The 25,913-nt window shown below is 39.4% G+C and overlaps 1 protein-coding gene across 3 annotated transcripts in view; it reads left to right on the top strand.

Moving 5' to 3' along the window:
- Positions 1-25,913, top strand: part of HPGDS (hematopoietic prostaglandin D synthase) — a 45,333-nt gene that overhangs the window by 4,388 nt on the left and 15,032 nt on the right. Inside the window, exons 1-2 of one of the 3 annotated variants that reach the window (XM_017958874.3) lie at positions 393-484; positions 9,483-9,624. In XM_017958874.3, the coding sequence (XP_017814363.1) occupies positions 9,492-9,624 (133 nt within the window). In that variant the 5' untranslated portion in view covers positions 393-484; positions 9,483-9,491. Of the gene's footprint in view, positions 1-392; positions 485-1,070; positions 1,356-9,482; positions 9,625-25,913 lie in introns of those variants that run through there. The other 2 variants (XM_003898976.5, XM_021938422.2) reach the window with 2 other exon arrangements.

Here is a 25,913-nt window from a genome sequence, read left to right as displayed (position 1 = left end):
GTTTTAATCCTAGCTTGTCCCATCAAAAATTTGCAGGCAATTTACCTAATTTCCCTATGTCTCAGTTTCCTCATTTATAAAAATAGACATTAAAAATCATTGAGGTGAAGATAAAATGATTTTTTAAAAAAATGTAAGTTAAAGTTGTCAAAGATAATAAATGCATTGTGTAATTTTGTATAACTCCCACTCCCATCCCATTTGCACTTGATTTTGACACACATGTATTGCTTTTTGGTGGGTAAAGGGCTACACTGTGTCTTCTCTAACTTTTTACAGACTAGTATTTATATTTACTTTCATTTCTGATGTTTATACTAAGTGGATGTAAACATATTTTGCAAAATTAAAAGCACTTTAGAAATAAGAAATATTACATGATTGATAGGTTGCTATTGTTGCCTGTGGAGAATTTTCCGGAAGTTGAAAGCCAGTCAGTCATTGAAATGTTTCATGGACAATCCTCAGGCTCAGAAAGGCCCAGGTAGGCATTTTGTTGGATCTTTTCACTGAGCTATCCTAATATTATAGATGAAAATAATTCCTGCACTAAGAAGTGAAAAAATAAATTTCTAAAATGTCTAGGCATTTGTTACTAAATTGTAAAAGGATCACAAACAAGATGAATTGGAAACTTCTACACTAGGTTTACTTTAAACACTTCGGCTTTTCTGAGAAATGAGAGTAAATGAAATAAACCAGCAGTAATGCAAATTCACAGTCCTTGCAAAAATGTGAACTATAAATTAGGGTCAGTCTATCATCAGATGTATATTAGTGGTCATGACGTGCCTGGCACTCCTCTTAGAACTGAGGAGACACTAGTGAAAAAGACAGTGAAGTCCCTGCCTTTACAGAGCTTACAATCCACTGGGAGAAACCAAAAGCAAACAAATGAAATACACGACATTGTTAGACACTGCCTTGAAGGAACATACAGCAGGTACAGGGGAGACTGTTTCTAAAATAGGGAAGCAAGTCCTGTGCACATCTGCAAAGATGACTTCATTGCATTCAGGTTTTCTTATTCTCCAGGAGCCTATGGTGTAAGACTAAAAATAAGTGAACATGTAACAGTGGGCATACATATGCAGCTATAACTTTTGACTTTACCTTGTATGCAAATGTGTTGGGTTAGTTATACCCAGATATCCTGTATAACCAGCAGTCTTTGCAGGCTTGAACTGCCTGGCATGCGTGTTTTATCTAAGAAAAGAAGGAAGAGCGTTAGGTGGAAGGAAGTTGCCTGTCCTCTCATTGGTTTGTGATTATCACTTACTCATCATATAAACCCAAGGTGCAGTCACATACCCAGGGATACAGGACACGACAGACTCCTGAGAGACACAACACAGGTAAGTAATGTTATTGAACTCCACATAGATAAGAAATGAGATATGCTTTACTCTTTACATTAGGGTTTTTATTATTCTCATATCCTGTTTGTGACTGAGTAACTCTCTTGTGAGCTATTTTCATGATTGTGCTCACTCAGACCTTGTCTTACCCGGAGCCTCTCCATATATGTGAATATGTGAAAATCAAATAGTCATTTTTAAGAGAAACGTAGGTACAGGAGATTTTAAAAGACCTCTTCAAGTGGATTTTAACATAGAAAATATAATCAATGCTAGAGGAAAAATTCTGTCTTAATCAGGGTTTGTGACTACTTCCAGAATTTTCCCAAGTGATTCTTCAATCACTTGGACTGATGGAACACAGAATTTTATCTCATGGTTCTTCACTTTCTTTCCTTTTTTTTAAAGTTTAAGAATTTTACTGGTAATATTTTCTATTATTTTAAGGCACATTTTGTTGAAGCATCTATGTTTTGATAAGAATTGCATCCTATCATCATGTGGCTTCAGAGATAGTTGAAGAGATTTACCCCAGGCCAGGAATTTCAGCTCACAGCTCCCAAAGGCTATTTCAGTGATTCCTCTTGCTTTGGCTTTAATGTGAAACAGTCACTTAAAATGATATTTAGTTGATAGTTGATTTAAAAAAAAAAAAAAAATAGAGCTTTCAGCTTGCTAATTCAAAGTTAAACATCCAGTGCTTGATGGAAATCAATATCTTACTCAGTCAACAATAATTCTTCTATTTCTCTATTGTCCTATAATTTAACTCCAACCTGGCAACTTTTCCAGAACTGAACTTGAAATGCCCAGGGACACTGTGAAATGAGGGAAATTAACATTCTTTACCACAAATGTTAGGGGTAATAAAAAGCCATTATTTAATGTCAGTATATGCAAGAAGTTCCCATGTGGACAACAGTATCTCACATGATTGTCATCTGAATCCAATTTTTACATTTCAGAACACCAGGATCTATAAAATAGGAGTGTAAACATGCTCTAGGCCATTACATTTTGTATAAGTTTATTACTGGGCAAGTTAAGATCTACATCTTACACTCAAAGAAGAGCTATAGCAAGTTCACAAGTAATCTTTGTTTTTATACCTCAAACTCAGATTATTGCACAATTAGTAAGCATGTAAAAAACTGTCTGGACTGCCCAAATATATTTGAGTTATTGATGTTTCTTATTTAAGAGTAAGAGCTTAAGTTGGCTAACATTTTGTATTGAATTTTAAATGGCTAATACTTAATTCCTTATTTGTAAGTTTTCTAACCAACAAAATTATTCCAAAAGTTCTCTTTTTTAAACTAAAAATATTTTGGCTGAAGTCTTTTTTAAGATGTTTAGTATAGGCATTGGGTATTAATTAGCCTGTGTTGTCAGAGAGTTGAAATTGGATTGTTGTCATCTTTCTGGCACAGAAACTAGAATTTTTGAGACTATTTTTTACTGTGCTTTTACAGCACTATAAAGCACTATACAGAATAGTATATTGTTAACATGTTTTATTATAAAAGTTTGTAATTTTTTCAATGATTATGTGAAAATTGCCTCTGGGAATGAATTAATCAGATGAAATAAATCAGCATTGTATTAGTTAGTTTTCACGCTGCTGATAAAGACATACCTGAGACTGGGTAATTGATAAAGAAAAAAAGGTTTGGCAGGGCGCGGTGGCTAACGCCTGTAATCCCAACATCTTGGGAGGCCAAGGCTGGCGGATCACCTGAAGTCGGGAGGTCCTGGCCAACATGGCGAAACGACGTCTCTACTAAAAACACAGAAATTAGCCCGGTGTAGTGGTGGGGGTTTGTAATCCCAGCTACTCTGGAGGCTGAGGCATGAGAACCGCTTGAACCCGGGACGGGGAGGCTGCAGTGAGCCGAGATCGCGCCACTGCCCTCTAGCCTGCGCCACAGAGCAAGACTCTGTTGGAAAGAAAGAAAGAGAGAGAGAGGGAGAGAGAGAGAGAGAGAGAGAGAGAGAGAGAGAGAGAGAGAGAGAGAGAGAAATTAGCTGGGCGCGGTGGTGGGTACCTGTAATCCCAGCTACTCCGGTGGCTGAGGCAGGAGAATTGCTTGAACCCAGGAGGCGGAGGCTGCAGTGAGCCGAGATCGCGCCATTGCACTCCGGCCTGGGCAACAAGAGCAAAACTTTTGTCTCAAAAAAAAAAAAAAAAAAAAAAAAAAAGGACCCGGCGCTGTGGCTCACACCTGTAAACCCAGCACTTTACGAGGCCGAGGCGTGAGCATCACGAGGTCAGAAGATCGAGATCATCCTGGCTAACACGGTGAAACCCCGTTTCTACTAAAAATACAAAAAGTTAGGGGAGCATGGTGGCGGGTGCCTGTAGTCCCAGCTGCTGGGGAGGCTGAGGAAGGAGAATGGCGTGAACCCAGGAGGTAGAGCTTGCAGTGAGTCGAGATCAAGCCACTGCACTCCAGCCTGGGCGACAGGGCGAGACTCCATCTCAAAAAAACAAAAACAAAAAACAACAAAAAAGAAAAGAAAGAAAAGGTTTAGACTGGGCACAGTGGCTCACGCCTGTAATCCCAGCACTTTGGGAGGCCCAGGCAGGCAGATCACGAGGTCAGATGATCAAGACCATCCTGGCCAACACGGTAAAATACCATCTCCACTAAAAAATAAAATACAAGAATTAGCTGTATGTAGTGGCACACACCTATAATCCTAGCTACTTGAGAGGCTGAGGCAGGATAATCGCTTGAACTCAGGAGGCGGAGATTTCAGTGAGCCTAGATTGCACCACTGCACTACAGTTCCACATGGCTGGGGAGGCCTCACGACCATGGCGGAAGAGGAAGGGATGTCTTACATGGCAACAGACAAGAAGGAACCAGAGCCAAGTTAAAGGGGAAATCTCTTATAAAATCATCAGATCTCGTGAGACTTACTTACTACCATGAAGTCAGTATGGGGGGAAACCACCTCCATGATTCAATTATCTCCCTCAGGTCCCTCCCATGACACGTGGGAATTATGGGAGCTACAATTCAAGATGAGATTCTGGTGGGGATATAACCAAACCATATCAAGCATTATATAAAGTTAAAAAAAGCTACAGGAAAGAAAGGGAAAGAAAGGAAGTACCCAGATAGTACTTTAGAAAACACTGTTATTTCCCATGTAAAATAGCTTATTTCCTAATGCATATATTAATATTAAAAGTTAAATCTTCTGCACGGGATAGCTATGTTCATATGAGTTTATATATGTAAATTTCTATCCAGGGTATTTATTAGTCATTTATGTATGTGTTCTTTGAGAAACCGTATAGGTTATTTTTCAAACAGAATTCTAAATGAGCTTTTTATCTATCTGCTGAATTAGTAACTTTACACGATATACTTTCCGGTGTAAGGAAGTCAGTGGTTAATTTTAGATGCAAAAATATTTAGATGTAAAGATCTTCAGATGTAAAGATCTTCAAACACTATCAGCTTTTAAACTTCATGCTTCTGGATCATTTCAGGAAACATGCAGTTTTCTCTACATGAGATTCTTAATACAATGACAGTGGAAGGGTTCAGAAATGAAGCTAACAGGAAACACGGGACCAGAATGATATTGGAGTTTTGCTATGCTAGTCAAATCATGCCAAGATAACCTAGATGTTATTTCTGTGTACGATAGAAAGTCGGGGTCTAATTATGCTTATTTTCCCTCTATTGTCTCAGAACCATTTTAGTCTAGTTTCTTTATGTCCTCACTCTATGTCATGTCTGTCCTATATGTGAGGTTCTGTTTTAAGACAATGCACCTCTGAACAAATATTGCATTACAAGGCTTTTTATCTAAGTCTTGCTCTCTGGTACATCAGGTCTTCCTCTTCTGTTCCCTTTTTTTGTTTGTCTTGGCTATTTTGGTCCTTAGCATTTCCATTTGAAATCTAGGATCCAGTTTATCTGTAGAATCTCTTGAATTTTAAATATAGACAATCATGTTGATTGCAAATGGATATCTGTGTTCCTCCCTTCCTACTACTTACAAATGTTATTTATTATTGTCTTACATTATTGAATTAGCTAGGCTGTTCAGCATTATGCTGAATAGTAGATGTTATAGTGGGATTCTTGTTATTCCTGACATTAAAGAAAGTGCTTTTGTTGCTTCACCATTATGTATGTTTGCTGTAAGTTTTCAGTAGAGACTCTTTATACGGTTAAGGAAGTATTCTATTACTAGTTTGCTAACAGGTATTTTATTTTGTTGTTTTTTTCATTTTGCTGAGTTTTGATCACAAATGAGTGATAATGTTATAAATGCTTTTAAAAAGCATTTAGTATCTATTGAGATGACAGTGTGTTTTATGATAATTCTCTTTCTTTTTTTTGAGAGAGAGAGTCTCACTCTGTCACCCAGGCTGGAGTAAAGTGGCACGATCTTGGCTCACTGCAACCTCTGCCTCCCAGGTTCAAGCAATTCTCGTGCCTGAGCCACCTGTGTAGCTGGAATTACAGGCTCACGCCACCACACCCAGCTAATTTGTATACATTTTTTGTAGAGACAGGGTTTCACCATGTTGGCCAGGCTGGTCTCAACCTCCTGACCTCAAGTGATCTGCCTGTCTCAGCCTCCCAAAGTGCTGGGATTACAGACGTGAGCCACTGCACCCGGCCTGGTTTTTCTCTTTTAATGTAGTTTATTATACAGATGGATGTTCTGATATAACATCTTGTATTCCTGAGACAAACAGAAAATATAATCATGCAAATAACTACAGAAATGTCATGTAAAAAGTATAGCTTCATTAATGAGTTACAACTGTTGAAAGAATATTTTAAAAGGCAAGATAAGCATTTGTTAGCTGCTATTGGGCCTCTGCCAAATCTTAGACTTCAAGATATTTTTGCAGAGAAATATAGATAGCTGCCAACCTATGCTGAGAATTTTTAAATGTCTTCTTTACTTGAGTCATATACAATATAAAACAGCATGATTTTGAAAATTAACAACAATAAAAAACAATCACTTTGTTTTCATGCAGAATTCATCAGGTCGACACTGATATCTATGTGGTAGTTGATTGAATGAGAAAAGGTTGTATGTTTAACGTTTAATGCTGTTAACTTTTTTTTCTTTTTTTGAGTTGGAGTCTTGCCCTGTCCCCTAGGCTGGAGTGCAATGGCACGATCTCGGCTCACTACAACCTCTGCCTCCCGGATTTCAGTGATTCTCCTGCCTCAGCCTCCTGAGTAACTGGGATTACAGGCGCCCGCCACCAGCCCCAGCTCATTTCTGTATTTTTAGTAGAGATGGGGTTTTACCATTTTGGTCAAGCTAGTCTCAAACTCCTGACCTTGTGATCCGCCCACCTTGGCCTCCCAAAGTGCTGGGATTACAGGCGTGAGCCATGGCACCCTGTGTAATGCTGATAACTTTTAATGTTGTAGGGAGAAAATATAATTTCTTCATGCTGTGGAAACATTGACTACGCCAACAAAACCAATAAAAAAATTTATATAGAATGCTCTTCAAATAGAAGCTGCAGGCTGGGCACAGTGGCTCATGCCTGTAATCCCAGCACTTTGGGAGGCCAAGGGCGGTGCATCACCTGAGGTTGGGAGACGAACCTGAGACCAGTCTGGCCAACATAAGTGAAACCCCGTCTGTACTAGAAATAGAAAAATTAGCCAGGCGTGATGGTGTATGCCTGTAATCCCAGCTACTCAGGAGGCTGAGGCTGGAGAATTGCTTGAATCCAGGAGGCAGAGGTTTCAGTGAGCCAAGATTGAGCCACTGCACTCCAGGCTGGGGGACAGAGTGAGACTGTGCCGCAACAAAACCAAACAAAATGAAACAAAACACTAAATAGAAACTGCAACTAATAACCACACTTTTTCCACTCTGTAGGCCTTTAAAAATTGTTTTGATATTTAAAACAAATAGGTCCAGGAATTATAACAATTATGCTTTTCCTGGATAAGAATAATCTCTTAATTATTACATTTTTTAATTAACTATTTTGATGCTCTTAGACCTTTTCCATTATTTATTTCTAAGCTCAACATTTCTAAGTAACCTGGAAAACAGTTCCATTGTTCTGATGGGCATTTCATTTAGTATCCCAAATTCGAACTCCTTTATATGTATATTTTTCCCCCAAAGAAATTTGTGGCTGTAGATCATGGAATTCTTATTAGTTTACTCAATTCTTGTCTCTTTCAAGGACATTTCCCCACATATCTATACATGTGGTGAGTGATACACCTCAGTTGGGTGTAGACTAGACTGGCTGATGCAAACTGGGCAGGAATGATTGGCAGTAGTACCTCTCTCATTTTAGCAAGGAGCACCAGCTTCACTCCACAACATCTGACACAAAAACCAGGGCCAGAAAAAATGGTTTTGCTAGGAATTACCATCACCGTCACTTCCTGAACCTGGCAGCTTCTAGATATGCAATGAAAGAGTTATTTCCAGGTCATCCTCTTCCCACTAGACTCCAGGAATATATAAACTTAAAGTCAGGACTTGGCAACCTGGATTTTTATGATTTGCGTTTAACCTTTTATATGATGTGATTTATTTTTATTGTTGGAGATGGAGTCTCACTCTGCTGCCCAGCCTGGAGGTCAGTAGCGTGACCTTGGCTCACTGCAACCTCTGTCTCTGGGGTTCAAGCGATTCTCCTGCCCCAGCCTCCTGAGTAGCTGGGCTTACAGGCACGCAACACCACACCTGGCCAATTTTTGTACTTTTAGTAGAGACGGGGTTTCACCATGTTGGCCAGGTTTGTCTCGAACTCCTGGCTTCGGGTGATCCTCCTGCCTCAGCCTCCCAAAGTGCTGGGATTACAGACATGAGCTGCTGCGCCTGGTCTGTGATGTGATTTTTGATGAAACTTTGTTTTGAGACTTGAGCCCAACTTTCCTTTTTATCTAATTAGTAGTCCATTAATGTTCTTTAAAAACTTTCTTAGTAGGGAATAAACTATTTAAACGCACCACTTTAAATAAATAATCATCTTTATATGCTTTTATTCATTTAGTTACCATAATTATTATCTTTAGTGTGCTGTATTCATAGTGTTTATTCTTGAATACAGAATGAGATCAAAGTCATTACTAATGCTAATGATTAAGTTTGCCATTGTGCTATGTACCTTATATGCATTACCTCATTAATTTACAACTCCATGTTAATATCACTATTTATCAAAAGTGGTCTTTGAAATTCAGGGAGATTTTAACTGGCCAAAGGCCAAATTCAAAGAATTGAATTTCAAATGAAAACATTTCTCTCTCAGTTGTTTGATCTTACAAAATTAAAATATATTCCACTACAAGTGCTTAAAGTCACTAACCATTTACAAACAATGAAAATGAAGATACAAATCACTGAAAACCCATAAGATTATAATGACTGAATTAGCTGGTATTAGCAAACATTTTGAAATGTAAGAATAGCTGGCTTTCTTCCTCTACAGAGGGAATGAAGGAAGATTGTCAGCAGAGGTCTTGAGATGGGGTGTGTTTTGTGGTGCAAGTAACCCAGTAAAACCCAGTAGCATGGATGCAGTCAGAGGGAACCAGAGAGCAGTGTTTCCCTAGGCCTTGGATGCCTAGAGGGAAAGCCACAGGTGAGGAAAGAGAGGCAAAGACAGGTTGGCATGGCACTCACATTCCTCTTGCGTGTGCCCAGCCCTTGGCTGTCCTTTCCCAGATGTCCTCATAAACTCTGAGCTGTGTCACAAGAGCAAACAAAACAGGCAAAATATCAAATATTACGCATTACCAGTGACTAAAAGCAGGGCAGAATCATCTTAAAGTGGGAAGTTTTTTTGCTCCATGCTCTGAAGGTTGGTGTGTAGCTACCCGCTTAATCTGAATATTTTTATAAATAAAGTTTGAATTTGGTTATTTCACTGTAATGTTCTAACTAGTGCCGAGAGAGAGAGATTCATGATCTGATTTCAACCGAGTTTCCCCATATGTAATTAGATAGTGATTTATAATTTTGGTTTTGAAATATCCTCTAATGTCTCCAGTTATCTCAAGAGATGCTATAAAGTTTTCCAAAAAATTCTGAAGAAAAGTATTGAGACATGTCTAGAGGGCTCTAAAAATAATCCCTCCCTTTTTATTTTTCCAGAATTGCACCATGCCAAACTACAAACTCACTTATTTTAATATGAGGGGGAGAGCAGAAATTATTCGTTACATATTTGCTTATTTGGACATACAGTATGAAGACCACAGAATAGAACAAGCTGACTGGCCTGAAATCAAATCAAGTAAGTAGCACAAATAATAAATGTAGGAAAAATATGCTTTCAGAACCTTTTGTTTTTCCTCAGGGAAATGAAAAAAAAAAAAAATCAAGGTTTTTGAAGCTCATGTAGCTTTAAATTGAGAAGCAGCAGTTCAGACAAACTAATTAAATGCTGTGTGATCGAGCAAATTTCCTATTAGAGGTGAAAACACAAACCTTAGAGAAAGAGAATATAAAGGTAAACCAGTATAAAGCTTTATCAGATGAGAAGACGAGCTGAAATAAACATGAGACTTTTTTTTTTCTATTTTGTCACTGGGATAGATGAAGTGCAAAGAGTTTAGATTATTTTTCCAGTTTCACGACCCTAGCAAGTAGAACTGAGTTTCAAACCCAGGTCAGTTTAATACCAAGCTCAAGCTATTTGCACTAGACAATGCCAAAACAACACGACTAGGATGACAGGCGTATTAACCATGAACTGCCACAGCCTTTGGAAGTACGAGCTCCTTAAAAGTCATTGCCCTTATAACCATTCTTTTTCTTAGCAGAGACCTCTTCTCTGGTGAGATAGCGTATCTTATTTCTTATTATCACGATACTTTACCATTAATATCCACATGTTTCTTCTGATATCAGAATTTGCACGTGGGATTTTAAGATGGTGAATATACAATAGGTGAACATTACTTTTATCCACGAATTAATTAGACCAAGATGGATAGAAAGGTGCAGATATTACATGTAACAAATTTTGCCTGTTAGCTTTGAGATGTAAGTTCACTGAGTGCCTCATTCCCTATTCTACTTGAACTTTTCATTGTTACTGAAAATGGAATTTCTGTATTTTCTTAATATTTCCATAGATTTTCAGCGTGGAAAGGAATCTTAAAGTTCATGATGCTTAGAATGTAGTTTCAGATGTTTTAATAGACAAAGACACAATGTAAAATTGTCTTAAAAAGGATAGAAATTTCATTTACACAAAACCCCAAGTGGGTATCATGCTTTTGCTCCATACAGTTGTCAAAGATTAGGTTTCTTGTTGATCTGCCACCCCTTGGTGTCTTATTTACACAATGTGAGATAGCTCATGCTCCTTCCACATTGTAGCTCAGAGAAAGTATGAAGGAGGGAGGGGACACCTCCCTTTAAACAGCATGACTAGAAAGTTGCATATGTCACTTGGTAAGCCCAATGGTCACATATCACTTCAAGGAAAATTGAGAGATGCTGATTTAATTGTGGATAATCATTTACATAGCTAAAAATCCAGAGTTTTATTACTCTAAGAAGAAAGGAAAGAACAGGTACTACTAAGGAGCAGTTTCTATTACAAATGTTATTTGGTCTCATCTGCTGTCCAATTTAGCAGTGCTCTCTGGTGCTTGAAACCTGCTATGACACTCCCTCTGCTAGAACCTAGAAAATCTCCAGTCAACACATTCCATCACTGGATACTTGTATTAAAATGTTCTCCTGGACAAACTTGGTAAATTGCACACACGAGTTTACATTTTCTCTCTTTAAAACGCTTTTTCTCTCCTTTAATAACATTGAAGTACTTCTAAAAAGGGCCGAAAAGTCCATAAGGACAAAGAAATAAAGCTTGAATGTAGATATGATAGCACACAATTCTGGAAGCTAAAAAGCAGGCCAAAGAATGGTAAGGTGACTTAGTAGGCCCAAAGTTCAAACGTAAACCTTGAGGAGGAGAAGGCAAGCTAAATCACAGAGATACAGAAAAAGGCTCATGAATTTGTAGTAGCAGATAACTCTAAAAGTTGCGCTGACAGAGGACTGAGTGGAAAAATGTTGATGGAGAGTTTTTCTTGACCTCTTTGTCAGACTTGTGCTGGGGTGCCCCATTTACTTCACCCACTGCACTCAATCCCTTGTGGGAGGGAGCATGTGAGCGAGCGAGCATGGGATCCAGCTGAGCACTTTGGGCACTGGCAGGAGCAAGCTCTGCACGGGCCGTGCAGTGGCACCCAGGTTGGGGTGCCTGCGACCCCTGAAACTCCAGAATGCATGTTACAATGCTCTCTTAGCCCTGCCATCCATGGACAGCAGAGTGGTATCAGCTCAGTGGGCCTCTTGCCTCGTCACATGGGGTAGCTGCCTTCCACCAGCAAGGGCAAAGGGCCAGTGTGACAGCCTTTTTTGGGTCCCTGTACTTGGTGGGTCCTGAGCTGTTGTCCAGCGTCCAAGAAGAACAACGTCGTCCAGACACTTGAAGGATGGTGAAGGCGGAAAATTTTATTAAGTGAAGGAAATGGCTCTCAGCAGAGAGGGGAGCTGGAGAGAGAACAGAGTAGGCAGGTAGTCTTCCCCTGAAGTCAAGTCCTTTCTCCTCCGAAGTCCAGCCATCTCTCTGAAGTCAAGTCAACTCTCTCCAGCTGAGCCCCTTCTCTTTCCTCTACCAACTGAGTCTGGGGTATTTATAGGCAGAGGATTGTGGGACGGGGTGGGCTGTAGGTAGTTTTGGAAAAGGCAACATTCAATTGGTAAAAAAGCATTATTCAGAAAGAACCCATCAGGAGACAGCAGGCAAACAGGAATAGATTTTCTCATGCTGGGTCACAGGTTTCAGGCTTTTTGGCTTGAAGGTGGGGTTTCCCTGGGGACCTGCTGCTGTCTACCTAGAATTTCTCTGCCTCCTGCCTCTATCTATGTGAAGAAGCACTGTGACCACCATATCCCTTCTCCTCCCTAGAATAAGCATGGAGGTTACTCTCAGGGGAGGATAGACCAGAGGCTTCTGGGACAACAGACATGTCTGAGGACACAATTTTATAATAAAGGTGGGATTCAATGGAAGTCTAGAAACTAAATGGTGAGATCCATAGCACCTTTCTTCTGCTCTACAATCCAGGCTAATATTCCTCAAGCAGAAATTGGAGAAATTCTCTCTGGGGAAGCTGATCAGCCCAAGCTAATGAACGAATGAGAGTTTCTTAATGAAACAGCCCAGCCCAATCTGTTGGCAAGCCCCTCCCATGCATGATGAGCTTACAGGCAGTTTTTATTTCTTTACTTTTAAAAAAAAAAAAGGGCAATCAAAAATCAATAGATATTTGAGAAAAATCTAACAGAACACATACCTAAACAAAGAAGCAGAAAAAAAGCAACTCTGAGGAAACCAAGATGATTTAGCAAGAAGAAAAACCACTTCAAACATTTTTTAAAATCCTGAGAAATAAGAGAAGATATTCTATACAAGAACACTGTAATAGCAAACTAAATATGGCCTGAGAAGGACTTTGTACGACTATATTTGAGTCCTTGTAGATGAACTGTAACCTAACTTAATAGGTAGACAAGATTAAAACCTAACTTAGGAATATGCACCTATAAGAAGAGCTGAGTCTTGGCCAATCCCAGCAGCCACACTTCAACCACTCATATACTGCTGAGTGTTCAGACTGTGTTCAAATAAGGCAAACTGTGGGCTGTAACCAATCTAGTTGTTTCTGTACCTCACTTCCGATTTTTGTATGTCACTTTATTTATTTATTTTTTTGAGTGGGCTGTAACCAATCTAGTTGTTTCTGTACCTCACTTCCGATTTTTGTATGTCACTTTATTTATTTATTTTTTTGTCTATTTGTTCTGATCATGAGGCATCCCCTGGAGCCTCTGTGAATCTGCTGTGATTCTGGGGACTTCCCAATTTGCAAATCGTTCGTAGCTTAGTTAAACTCCTTTAAATTTAATTCGGTTGAAGTTTTTCTTTTAACAACAGGGTGCTGTCAAAAGAAATGTTCAGAGACAAACAGTTCTTGAAAATTAAAAATATGATACAAACACATCAATAAAATGACAAAAAGTAAAGATATTTTTCCAGAAAGTACAAAAATAGGACAAATAAATGAAAAATAAAAGAAAGAAAGGAAACTTGAGGCTCAGTTTAGGAGGTCCAACTTTCAAATAAAATTCTGGAAAGGGAGAACAGAAAATAGAAGGGAGACTAATTTTGAAAGACTGTTCCTTATACAAAGTTGAGATCTGTCTCCTTATAGCTTTCATAGATTGGTCTTGGACTTATAATTTTAATACATGGAGAACCAGATTACTCCTTCTTTTACAACCAAATAGTTACAGAAACCTAGTTTCTTTAAATACATCATAGAAAAAAAGCTATTGCTGAGTGGTCAGTTTAATACAAATGTTCCAAGTGAAGATAAAGGTCTTTGGCAGAATTTGTAATTGGGTCCCATTTAATTCATGCATCCGATACCTCAACCTAGATAACAAATTTTGGAACTTCCTTGTTAGTTTCTCTGGTCATCATTGTGAATTTTAGTCCAACTTTCCCATCCCTGACTCTACTTCTTGATTTAGATGCCATTTTCTCTGGACTATCTGAGATCTACAATCACATCCATGTCCAAAGGACAATCTTCTTTTCTTCCTTGAGTGCTCATTTATATTCCCTGATTTGCATTTCTTCACCACATAAGTAGGTGTCTTCCAAACAAGTTCCTGTTACTGTACATCTGCCATTTAATGTGTGATACCTATGGAGAACATAGTGTTTAAGGTACAAGAACAGCACAGAGCAAAATGGGACCATCATCCCTGTCACAACACTAGACATCATTGTAAGACATTCTGCCAAGATCACAGTAGTTACTTTGCCAGCCACATCACATTGAGGCCTCATATTTAGTGTAACAAAATTCCTTAATGGTTTTTAAGCTTTAGAATACTCCTATTGACACCTCCAACAACACTGGGATTATTATTTTTTTTTTCTGGAATCAAATGAAGGACTTAGCATTTGTCTTCTTAAACGACTTCCTGTTAGATGCAGCCCAATGTTCCAGTTGTGGGCAGTTATCCAAGGTTGGCTTTATACTACTTCCAGTAGCTAAAAGCTCACTATCTCACAAGAAAACACATTCCGTTGTCAATTGCTCTAAAGCAAACAAAACTATTCCTCATCTGCCCTTTATTCTACTACCCTTTGATTCTAGTTTCACATTTTAGAGGTAGTCAGAATAAGTCAAATTTTTCTCTATTTGATAGTTCTGTCCTATTTGAGGTGGTTTTGTTCCACTTAGCTAGTTTTATTTCCTCCAGGTGAAGAGTGCCAAGGTTCTTCAACCAATCCTCAATAAAATAATATTTTCAAACCTCTCACTAACTTGGAGACTATTCTCTGAGCTTGCTCTGATTTTTAATATCTTTTTCAAAACATGGCTCATAGAACTAAGAAAACAGCTGAGCAAGGGTTCCAAGTGACCTCAGTGTGAAGCCTACTTTTACCAGGTGTGTGACCAGGGCAATTTATATAACCTCTTAACTTCATCCCCTCATTTATAAAATGAGATAGTTATCACCTACTTCATAGGGTTGTTGTAAGTGAAAGAAGACCTAATGGGCATGCTGAATATTTAGTACAATGCCTAGCACAAAAAAAACCCTCCCTGCCAAAAAAGATTAGGCATTTTGATTCCCTCTTGTTCACATACTTTGCTTCAAATAAGACATTCCAACTCACTTCAATTTCATTTGAGACTTTGTTTTGCTCACTGAAGTATCTCAGGCACCAAAAATTGTAGTTGGCACACTTAATACTTGAAGGTAAGTACTTAGAGGTATTTTTATTCCACATGTGAAGTATGATTCTCTTATACTTATTTAGGTGTGCATATGAAAGATACTCGAAGGAGATACACACAGTTTAATAGTTGTGTGAGGGTCATCAGAGTGTGATTGCACTTTATTATTTTCTCTCTTTTAAAATAATTTTATGTCTGAAACTAAGGCACTGGTTAGGAAAGTTGTGATCAATACACATAGCAAAGTATTATGTAGACATTAAAAAAATGATGTTTCATTGATTTAGAAAGATGTTTAAAAGACATTGTGAAATGAAAAATGATTTACAAAAGATTATATGCATTATAATTTGTTTTAAAATATATATGGGAAATCAATTAAAATATTAAAATGGTTAAAACTATGTGACTGAATTATTTTTATCAGTTTATAATTTTTCTGTAATAAATGTATATTACTTTGTGACAAAAATATAATAGGTTTAGATAAGAAAACAGTAGGATTTACAGATAAAATATTAATATGGTATCTGCTATCAGTCTGTCTGATATTTGTGCAAAAATGCTTGCTGCCTTGCTATACATTTCAAATAGGCCGTCATCAAAATGAAGCGGGGCTTCAAAATTAATGACTAGAGGTACCTGACACTCACCTCCTCAAAGAAGGATCAAAATAGCAAATAAATAACCACACATCTAATAGAGCATCTAAGAGAGAAGACTGGAATTCAGCTGGGAAGTGATGGGAAACTTCTGAGGCACAGAAAGAAAAGGAAGCGAAGCTGCTGACTTGGCTGGAATCAGCTCGAAGCCAGGAGGGGCTCCCCATTGTTGGGAAAAAGTAAGAGAGATATCCCCAGTGGTCCACATTTACTCCACAGACTCCTGCAATTCTAGTCATGGGAGAGCCCCCTTGGGCCTTTTGGGCCCTGAGACTAGGGTAGGGAGTGCCTGGAGTCCGTGTGAGAACATTGTTCCAGAGAGAAAGTTTGTGCTGTGCCCTACACACCCCCTGAGACCCAAGTAACTGCAGCATGGTGCCACTTGGAGAACCCAGTCCCCACCAGACTATATTTTTGCCCTGGAACCCAAAAGCCCCTGCATCTCCCCATCCTTGGAGCCATGCTGACATCCCCCTACAACCACCCAGAGGGCTGCAGCATTGCAATGCTGGCTTCACTCAGTGTTGTGGCTGGGTCCCCAGCACTTTAGCCCATGTGGTGTCCTAAACCTGGGGGAATGGACAGTGTTGCATATCAGAGAGGCTGCTGCTGTAACATAGGAAGCTAAAGCATGCACTCTCCAGAGTCTGAGAGCTGCCTGCCTGGGGCTGTTGCCACAGACAGCAAACATGCCTTCTCTAACATCAGGGCCACAATGTACCCGCATGTGCCTTTATGAAGCCTGGGGACCAGCTCACCGATATGCCATTCCAGGATCTGAGGATAGTACTGCCCCATCCATCACCACTAGCACTTACATGCACCATCTGGGGGCCTGAGGACCAGCCCACCCCTCCCACGACCACTGCCACTGGCACCCAAGCACATTATCCAGGGGTCTGGGGAACAATGTGCCCTGCCTGCTGCCACTGGCACAAACATGCGCTATCAGGAGACTTGAGGACAGGCCCATCCTGTCTGTCACTGCTGCTGCCAATTCCTGAATGCATTGTCCAGTGGCCTGAGGATCAACCTTCTCCACCAGCCACCACCAGTGCTTCTGCACATTATCCAGGAGCCTGAGGTCAGGCCTGTTCTGCTTGCCACTATCACTGGGACTCACATGCATTGTCTAGGGGGCTGGATCTGCCTTGCCCAGCACTGCTAGTACCAGTGCATCCCATTCAGGGGCCTAGGAATCCACACACCCAGCCCACTGTAGCCACTGGTGCCTAAGGACCAGTCCACTTGGCATCCCCCTCACTAGCAAAGCCTCACCACAGCCTCCACTAATAACTACAGCCTAAGCCACTGAGAAACTCACAGGCACCACTGACGCTGACTATAGCTGAATAAATCATATGAAGACTACATTATTGCACCCACTCAGAATCAAAGCTAAAGTACCCTACTCAACCAGCACTATAGATACATCTATAGGAAAAAGGCTTTCCCTATAAAAATCAATCCATAAAATTGAAAGGAGCGACTATCATACCAGATGCACAGAAATCAACATAAAGACACAAGAAATATGAAAAAGGAAGGAAACAAGACATCTCCAAAGGAACACAATAATTCTCCAGTAACCAATTCCATAAAAAAGGAAATACATAAAATGCCTAAAAAAAGAATTGATAATAATGGTATTAAAGAAACTCAGTGAGATACAAAAGAATAAGGATAATACAAAGAAATCAGGAAGACAATGATCTGATTGAGAAATTAAAAAAAACAGATAGATATTATAAGAAATATCCAAACAGAATTCTGGAGCTAAAGAATTCAATGAATGAAATAAAAAAAAAAAAATACAACTAGAGCATCAACAGTAGACTAGATCAAGCAGAAGAAATTCTGAACTTGAAGACAGCTCTTTTGAAATAACCCAGTCATACTCAAGAAAAAAAATAAAATGGAAGAAAGCCTGCATTACATCATTTGGGACACCATAAAGCAACCAAATGTTTGAATTTTGAGATTTGGGGAATTCCAGAAGGAGAAGAGATGGACGAAGACATAGAAAACCAATTAACCAAATGATAGTTAAAACTTCCCAAGTCTAGAAAGAGATTTAGACATCCAGATACATGAAGCTTGGGTAAGATTCAACATTAAAGTCATTAAACATGAAAGACAAACTGCCAAAACTCAAGGACAAAGAGAATTCCAAAAATAGGAAGAGAAAAGTATCAAGTCATATGAAAAGGAATCCCCATCAGACTAACAGTAGATTTCTCAGCAGAAATCTTAGAGACCAGGAGAGAATGGAATGATATGTTCAAAGTGCTGAAAGAAAAAATAAATAAATAAATAAAACCTGCGTACCAAGAATACTATGACCAGCAAAGTTGTCCTTCAAAAATGAAGGCGAGATCTGTGCCACGATGGCCAAAGGGGAACAGTTCTGGTCTGCAGCTCCCAGCGTGATTGACACAGAAGACAGGTGATTTCTGCATTTCCAACTGAGGTACCTGGTTCATCTAATTGGGACTGGTTGGACAGTAGGTGCGGCCCATGGAGGGTGAGCCAAAGTAGGGCAGGGCAGCGCCTCACCTAGGAAGTGCATGGGGTCAGGGGATTTTCCTTTCCTAGCCAAGGGAAGCCATGACAGACTGTATCTGGAAAATCGGGACACTGCCACCCAAATACTGTGCTTTTCCAATGGTCTTAGCAAACGGCCCACCAGGAGATTATATCCCGTGCCTGGCTCAGTGGGTCCCATGCCCACGGAGCCTTGCTCATTGCTAGCACAGCAGTCCAAGATCAAACTGTGAGGTGGCAGCCTGGCTAGGGGAGGGGCGTCTGCCATTGCTGAGGCTTGAGTAGGTAAACAAAGTGGCCAGGAAGCTCAAACTGGGTGGAGCCCACCGCAGCTCAGTGAGGCCTGCCTGCCTCTGTAGACTCTACCTCTGGAGGCAGTGCATAACTGAACAAAAGGCAGCAGAAACTTCTGCAGACTTAAACATCCCTGTGTGACACCTCTGGAGAGCAGTAGTTCTCCCAGCATGGTGTTTGAGCTCTGAGAATGGACAGACTGCCTTCTCAAGTGGGTCCCTGACCCCTGTGTAGCCTAACTGGGAGACACCTCCCAGTAGGGGCCGACTGACACCTCATACAGGCTGGTGCCCCTCTGAGATGAAGCCTCCAGAGGAAGGATCAGGCAGCAATATTGGCCGTTCTGCAATGTTTGCTGTTCTGCAGCCTCCATGGTGATACCCAGGCAAACAGGATCTGGAGTGGACCTCCAGGAAACCCCAACAGACCTGCAGCTGAGGGTCCTGACTGTTAGAAGGAAAACTAACAAACAGAAAGGAAGAGCATTAACATCAACAAAAAGGACATCCACAGCAAAACCCCATCTGTAGGTTACCATCATCAAAGACCAAAGGTAGATAAAACCAAAAGATGGGGAGAAACCAGAGCAAAAAGGCTGAAAATTCTAAAAACCAGAGAGCCTCTTCTCCTCCAAAGGATTCCAGCTCTTTGCCAGCAACAGAACAAAGCTCGATGGAGAATGACTTTTGACGAGTTGACAGAAGTAGGCTTCAGAAGGTTGGTAATAAAAAACTTCTCTGAGCTAAAGGAGGATGTTCGAACCCATAGCAAGGAAGCTAAAAACCTTGAAAAAAGATTAGACAAATGGCTAACTAGAATAAACAGTGTAGAGAAGACATTAAATGACCTGATGGAACTGAAAACTATGGCATGGGAACTATGTGACACATGCACAAGCTTCAGTAGCCAGTTTGATAAAGTGGAAGAAAGGTTATCAGTGATTGAAGATCAAATTAATAAAATGAAGTGAGAAGAGAAGTTTAGAGAAAAAAGAGTAAAAAGAAATGAACAAAGCCTCCAAGAAATATGGGACTGTGTGAAAAGACCAAATCTACGTTTGATTGGTGTACCTGAAAGTGACAGGGAGAATGGAACCAAGCTGGAAAACACTCTTCAGGATATTATCCAGGAGAACTTCCTCAACCTAGCAAGACAGGCCAACATTCAAATTCAGGAAATACAGAGAATACTACAAAGATACTCCTCAAGAAGAGCAACCCCAAGACACATAATTGTCAGATTCACAAAGGTTGAAATGAAGGAAAAAATGTTAAGGGCAGTCAGAGGGAAAGGTTGGGTTACCCACAAAGGGAAGCCCATCAGACTAACCGCAGATCTCTCGGCAGAAACTCTACAAGCCAGAAGAGAGTGGGAGCCAATATTCAACATTCTTAAAGAATTTTCAACTCAGAATTTCATATCCAGCAAAACTAAACTTCATAAGTGTAGGAGAAATAAAATCCTTTACAGACAAGTAAATGCTGAGAGACTTTATCACCACCAGGTCTGCCTTACAAGAGCTCCTGAAGGAAGCACTAAACACAGAAAGGATCAACCAGTACCAGCCACTGCAAAAACATGCCAAATTGTAAAGACCATTGATGCTAGGAAGAAACTGCATCAACTAATGGGCAAAATAACCAGTTAACATCATAATAACAGGATCAAATTCACATATAACAAAATTAACCTTAAATGTAAATGGGCTAAATGCTCCAATTAAAAGACACAGACTGGCAAATTGGATAAAGTGTTAGGACCCATCAGTGTGCTGTATTCCGGAGATGCATCTCACATGCAGAGACACATGTAGGCTCAAAATAAAGGGATAGAGGAAGAACTACCAAGCAAATGGAAATTAAAAAAAAAAAAATCAGGGGTGTTGTGTTGTAGTCTCTGATAAAACAGACTTTAAACCAACAAAGATCAAAAGATACAAAGAAGGAAATAACATAATAGTAAAGGGATCAACTCTACAAGAAGAGGTAACTATCCTAAATATAAATGCACACAATACAGGAGCACCCAGATTCATAAAGCAAGTCCTTAGAACCTACAAAGAGACTTAGACCCCCACACAACAATAATGGGAGACTTTAACAACCCACTGTCAATATTAGACAGGTCGATGAGACAGAAGGCTAACAAGGATATCCAGAACTTGAACTCAGCTTTGCACCAAGTGGACCTAATAAACATCTACAGAACTCTCCACTCCAATTCAACAGAATATACATTCTTCTCAGCACCACATTGCACTTAATCCAAAATTGACCACATAGTTGGAAGTAAAGCACTCCTCAGAAAATGTAAAAGAACAGAAATCACAACAAACTGTCTCTCAGACCACAGTGCAATCAAATTAGAACTCAGGATTAAGAAACTCACTCAAAAACCGCACAACTACATGGAAACTGAACAACGTGCTCCTGAACGACTACTGGCTAAATAACGAAATGAAGGCAGAAATAAAGATGTTATTTGAAACCAATGAGAACAAAGACACAACATACCAGGATCTCTGGGACACATTTAAAGCAGTGTGTAGAGGGAAATTTATAGCACTAAATGAAAGAGAGAAAGCGGGAAAGATCTAAAATCAACACCTTAACATCACAATTAAAATAACTGGAGAAGCAAGAGCAAACAAATTCAAAAGCTAGCAGAAGGCAAGAAATAGTTAGAACTGAAGGAGATAGAGAAATAAAAAAAAACCTTCAAAAAATCAATGAATCCAGGAGCTGGTTTTTTGAAAAGATCAACAAAATTGATAGACCACTAGCAAGACTAATAAAGAAGAAAAGAGAGAAGAATCAAATAGACTCAATAAAAAGTGATAAAGGGGATATCACTACCAATCCCACCAACATACAGACTAATACCAGAGAATACTATAAACACCTCTACACGAATAAACTAGAACATCTAGAAGAAATGGATAAATTCCTGGACAATACACCCTCCCAAGACTAAACCAGGAAGAAGTTGAATCCCTGAATAGACCAGTAACAGGCTCTGAAATTGAGGCAGTAATTAATAGCCTACCAACCAAAAAAGTCCAGGACCAGACAGATTCATAGCCGAATTCTACCAGAGATACAAAGAAGAGCTGGTACCATTCCTTCCCAAAACTATTCCAATCAATAGAAAAAGAGGGAATCCTCCCTAACTCATTTTGTGAGACCAGTATCATCCTGATGCCAAAGCCTGGCAGAGACACAACAAAAAAAGAGAATTTTAGACCAATAGCCCTGATGAACATGGATGTGAAAATCCTCAATAAAATACTTGCAAATCGAATCCAGCAGCACATCAAAAAGCTTATCCACCAAGATCAAGTGGGCTTAATCCCTGGGATGCAAGGCTGGTTCAACATATATGAATCAATAAACGTAATCCATCACATAAACAGAACCAAAGGCAAAAACCACATGATTATCTCATATATGCAGAAAAGGCCTTTGACAAAATTCAACAGCCCTTTATGCTAAAAACTCTCAATAAACTAGGTATTGATGGAACATATCTCAAAAATACTAAGAGCTATTTATGACAAGCCCACAACCAATATCATACTGAATGGGCAAAAACTGGAAGCATTCCCTTTGAAAACTGGCATGAGACAGGGATGCCCTCTCTCACCACTCCTATTCAACATAGTGTTGGAAGTTCTTGCCAGGGCAATCAGGCAAGAGAAAGAAATAAAGGGTATTCAATTAGGAAAAGAGGAAGTTAAATTGTCCCTGTTTGCAGATGACATGATTGTATATTTAGAGAACCCCATCGTCTCAGTCCAAAATCTCCTGAAGCTGATAAGCAACTTCAGCAAATCTCAGGATACAAAATCAATGTGCAAAAACCACAAGCATTCCTATACACCAGTAATAGACAAACAGCCAAATCATGAGTGAACTCCCATTTACAATTGCTACAAAGAGAATAAAATACCTAGGAATCCAACTTACAAGAGATGTGAAGGACCTCTTCAAAGAGAACTACAAACCACTGCTCAATGAAATAAAAGAGGACACAAACAAATGGAAGAACATTCCATGCTCATGGATAGAAAGAATCAGTATCATGAAAATGGCCCTACTGCCCATGGTAATTTATAGATTCAGTGCCATCCCCATCAAGCTACCAATGACTTTCTTCACAGAATTGGAAAAAACTACTTTAAAGTTCATATGGAACCAAAAAAGAGCCCGCATTGCCAAGACAATCCTAAGCCAAAAGAACAAAATGCTACTTGACTTCACACTATACTACAAGGCTACAGTAACCAAAACAGCATGGTACTGGTACCAAAACTGAGAGATAGACCAACAGAACAGAACAGAGCCCTCAGTAATAACACCACACATCTACAACCATCTGATCTTTGACAAACCTGACAAAAACAAGCAATAGGACAAGGATTCCCTATTTAATAAATGGTGCTGGGAAAACTGGCTAACCATATGTAGAAGCTGAAACTGGATCCCTTCCTGACACCTTATACAAAAATTGAATCAAAATGGATTAAAGACTTAAATGTTAGATCGAAAACCATAAAAACCCTAAAAGAAAACCTAGGCAATACCATACAGGACATAGGCATGGGCAAGGACTTCATGACTAAAACAACAAAAGCAATGGCAACAAAAGCCAAAATTGACAACTTGGATCTAAGTAAACTAAAGAGCTTCTGCACAGCAAAAGAAACTACCATCAGAGTGAAAACGCAACCTACAGAATGGGAGAAAAGTTTTGCAATCTACCCATCTGTCAAAGGGCTAATATCCAGAATCTACAAAGAACTTAAACAAATTTACAAGAACAAATCAAACAACCCATCAAAAAGTGGGCAAAGGATATGAACAGACACTTCTCGAAAGAAGACATTTATGCAGCCAACAGACACATGTAAAAATGCTCATGATCACTGGTCATCAGAGAAATGCAAATCCAAACCACAATGAGATACAATCTCATACCAGTTAGAATGGCGATCATTAAAAAGTCAGGAAACAACAGGTGCTGGAGAGGAATGGTGATCATTAAACAGTCAGGAAACAACAGATCAGGCTGGAGAGGATGTGGAGAAATAGGAACGCTTTTACACTGTTGGTGGGACTGTAAACTAATTCAACCATTGTGGAAGAGAGTGTGATGATTCCTCAAGAATCTAGAACTAGAAATACTGTTTGACTCAGCCATCCCATTACTGGGTATATACCCAAAGGATTATAAATTATGCTACTATAAAGACACATGCACACCTGTGTTTATTGCGGCACTATTCACAATAGCAAAGACTTGGAACCAACCCAAATGTCCACCAATGATAGACTGGATTAATAAAATGTGGCACAGATACACCATAGAATACTATGCAGCCATAAAAAAGGATGAGTTTGTGTCCTTTGTAGGGACATGGGTGAAGATGGAAACCATCATTCTGAGCAAGCTATTGCAAGGACAGAAAACCAAACACCGCATGTTCTCACTCATAGGTGGGAACTGAACAATGAGAACACGTGGACACAGGATGGGGAACATCACACACCAGGGCCTGTCTTGGGGTGGAGTGAGGGGGGAGGGATAGCATTAGGAGAAATACCTAATGTAAATGACGAGTTAATGGGTGCAGCACACCAACATGGCACTTGTATACATATGTAACAAACCTGCACATTGTGCACCTAACCTATACCCTAGAACTTAAAGTATAATTAAAAAAAAAAAAAAAAAAAGAAGGAGAAATAGTCTTTCTGAGGAAATGTATCACCAATAGACTGGCCCTACAAGAAATGCTTAAGGAAGCCCTACATCTGGAAGTGAAAGGATGATATCTACCAGCATGAAAATACATGAAAGTATAAAACTAACTGGTAGAGTAGATACATAAATGAGAAAGAGAAATAAATCAAAAGTTATTACTATAGATAACCACTAAATCACAAACATAAATAATGAGAGGAATAAAGAAAAAAAGTATACAAAACAATCAGAAAACGATTCACAAAATGACAGGAGTAAGCCCTCATCTATCAATGAATATAAATGATTTAAATTCCCCAGTTAAAAGGATACAAAGTGGCTGAGCTGTCTACAATTAACTCCTTTCACCTGAAAAAGACACACATAGACTAAAAATGAAGGAATGGGAAAAAAAATTCCATACAAGCAGAAACCAAAAGCATGCAGGAGTAGCAATATTTATAGCAGACAAAATAGACTTTAATTAAAAAAGGAAAAAAATACAAAGTCATTATATAATAATAAAGTGGTCAATTCAACAAGAGGATATAACAATTGTAAGTATGTGTGCACCCAAATAAATGAAGCAAATATTGTTAAAACTAAAGTTAGAGATAGATCCTAACATAGTAAGAGTTGGGGATATCAACATTCCCCTGTCAGCACCGGACAGATAATCCAGCCAGAAAACTAATAAAGAAACATTGGGCTGAATCTGTGCTATAGACCAAACGGAACTAACAGACATTTACAGAACATTTCATCCATAGGCTGGGAGTGGTTGCTCACGCCTGTAATCCTAGTACTTGGGGAGGCTGAGGTAGGTGGATCACTTGAGGTCAAGAATTCAAGACTGGCCTGGCCAACATAGCAAAACCCCATCTCTACTAAAAATACAAAACTTATCTGGGTGTGGTGGCACGCACCTGTAGTCCCAGCTACTCAGGAGGCTGAGGCAGAAGAATCGCTTGAACCTGGCAGGTGGTGAGCTGAGATCGCACCACTGCACTCCAGCCTCAGTGACAGAGCGAGAGACTCCAGCCCAGTTGCAGTGAGCTGAGATTGCACCACTGCACTCCAGCCTCGGTGACAGAGTGAGACTCCATCTCAAAAAAATATATTTTTTTATCCATAAGCTACAGAATCCTCATTCTTCTTAGCAGCACACAGGGTGGGCCATATGTTAAGCCACAAAACACATCTCAATAAATTTTTAAAAATTGAAATTATATCAAGTATTTTCTCAGACCACAATGGAATAAAACTAGAAATCAATAATAAAAAGAGCTTTGGAAACTATACAAATATATGGAAATTAAACAACATGGTCCTGAATGTTCACTGGGTCAATGAAGAAATTAAATAAGAAATAAAAAATTTCTTGATCATTACATTGTGTGCATGTATCATGTACCCCATAGTATGTGCAATTATTATGTATTAATTTTAAAAAGGCTATGGCTAAGTTCTTACCATAACTCAATATGTAAATCAAAATCTTC

Source organism: Papio anubis, chromosome 3 (assembly GCF_008728515.1).
Source record: "Papio anubis isolate 15944 chromosome 3, Panubis1.0, whole genome shotgun sequence".
NCBI lineage: Eukaryota > Metazoa > Chordata > Mammalia > Primates > Cercopithecidae > Papio > Papio anubis.
Note: the sequence above shows the minus strand (reverse complement) of the source record. Positions and strands in the feature narration are given on the sequence as shown.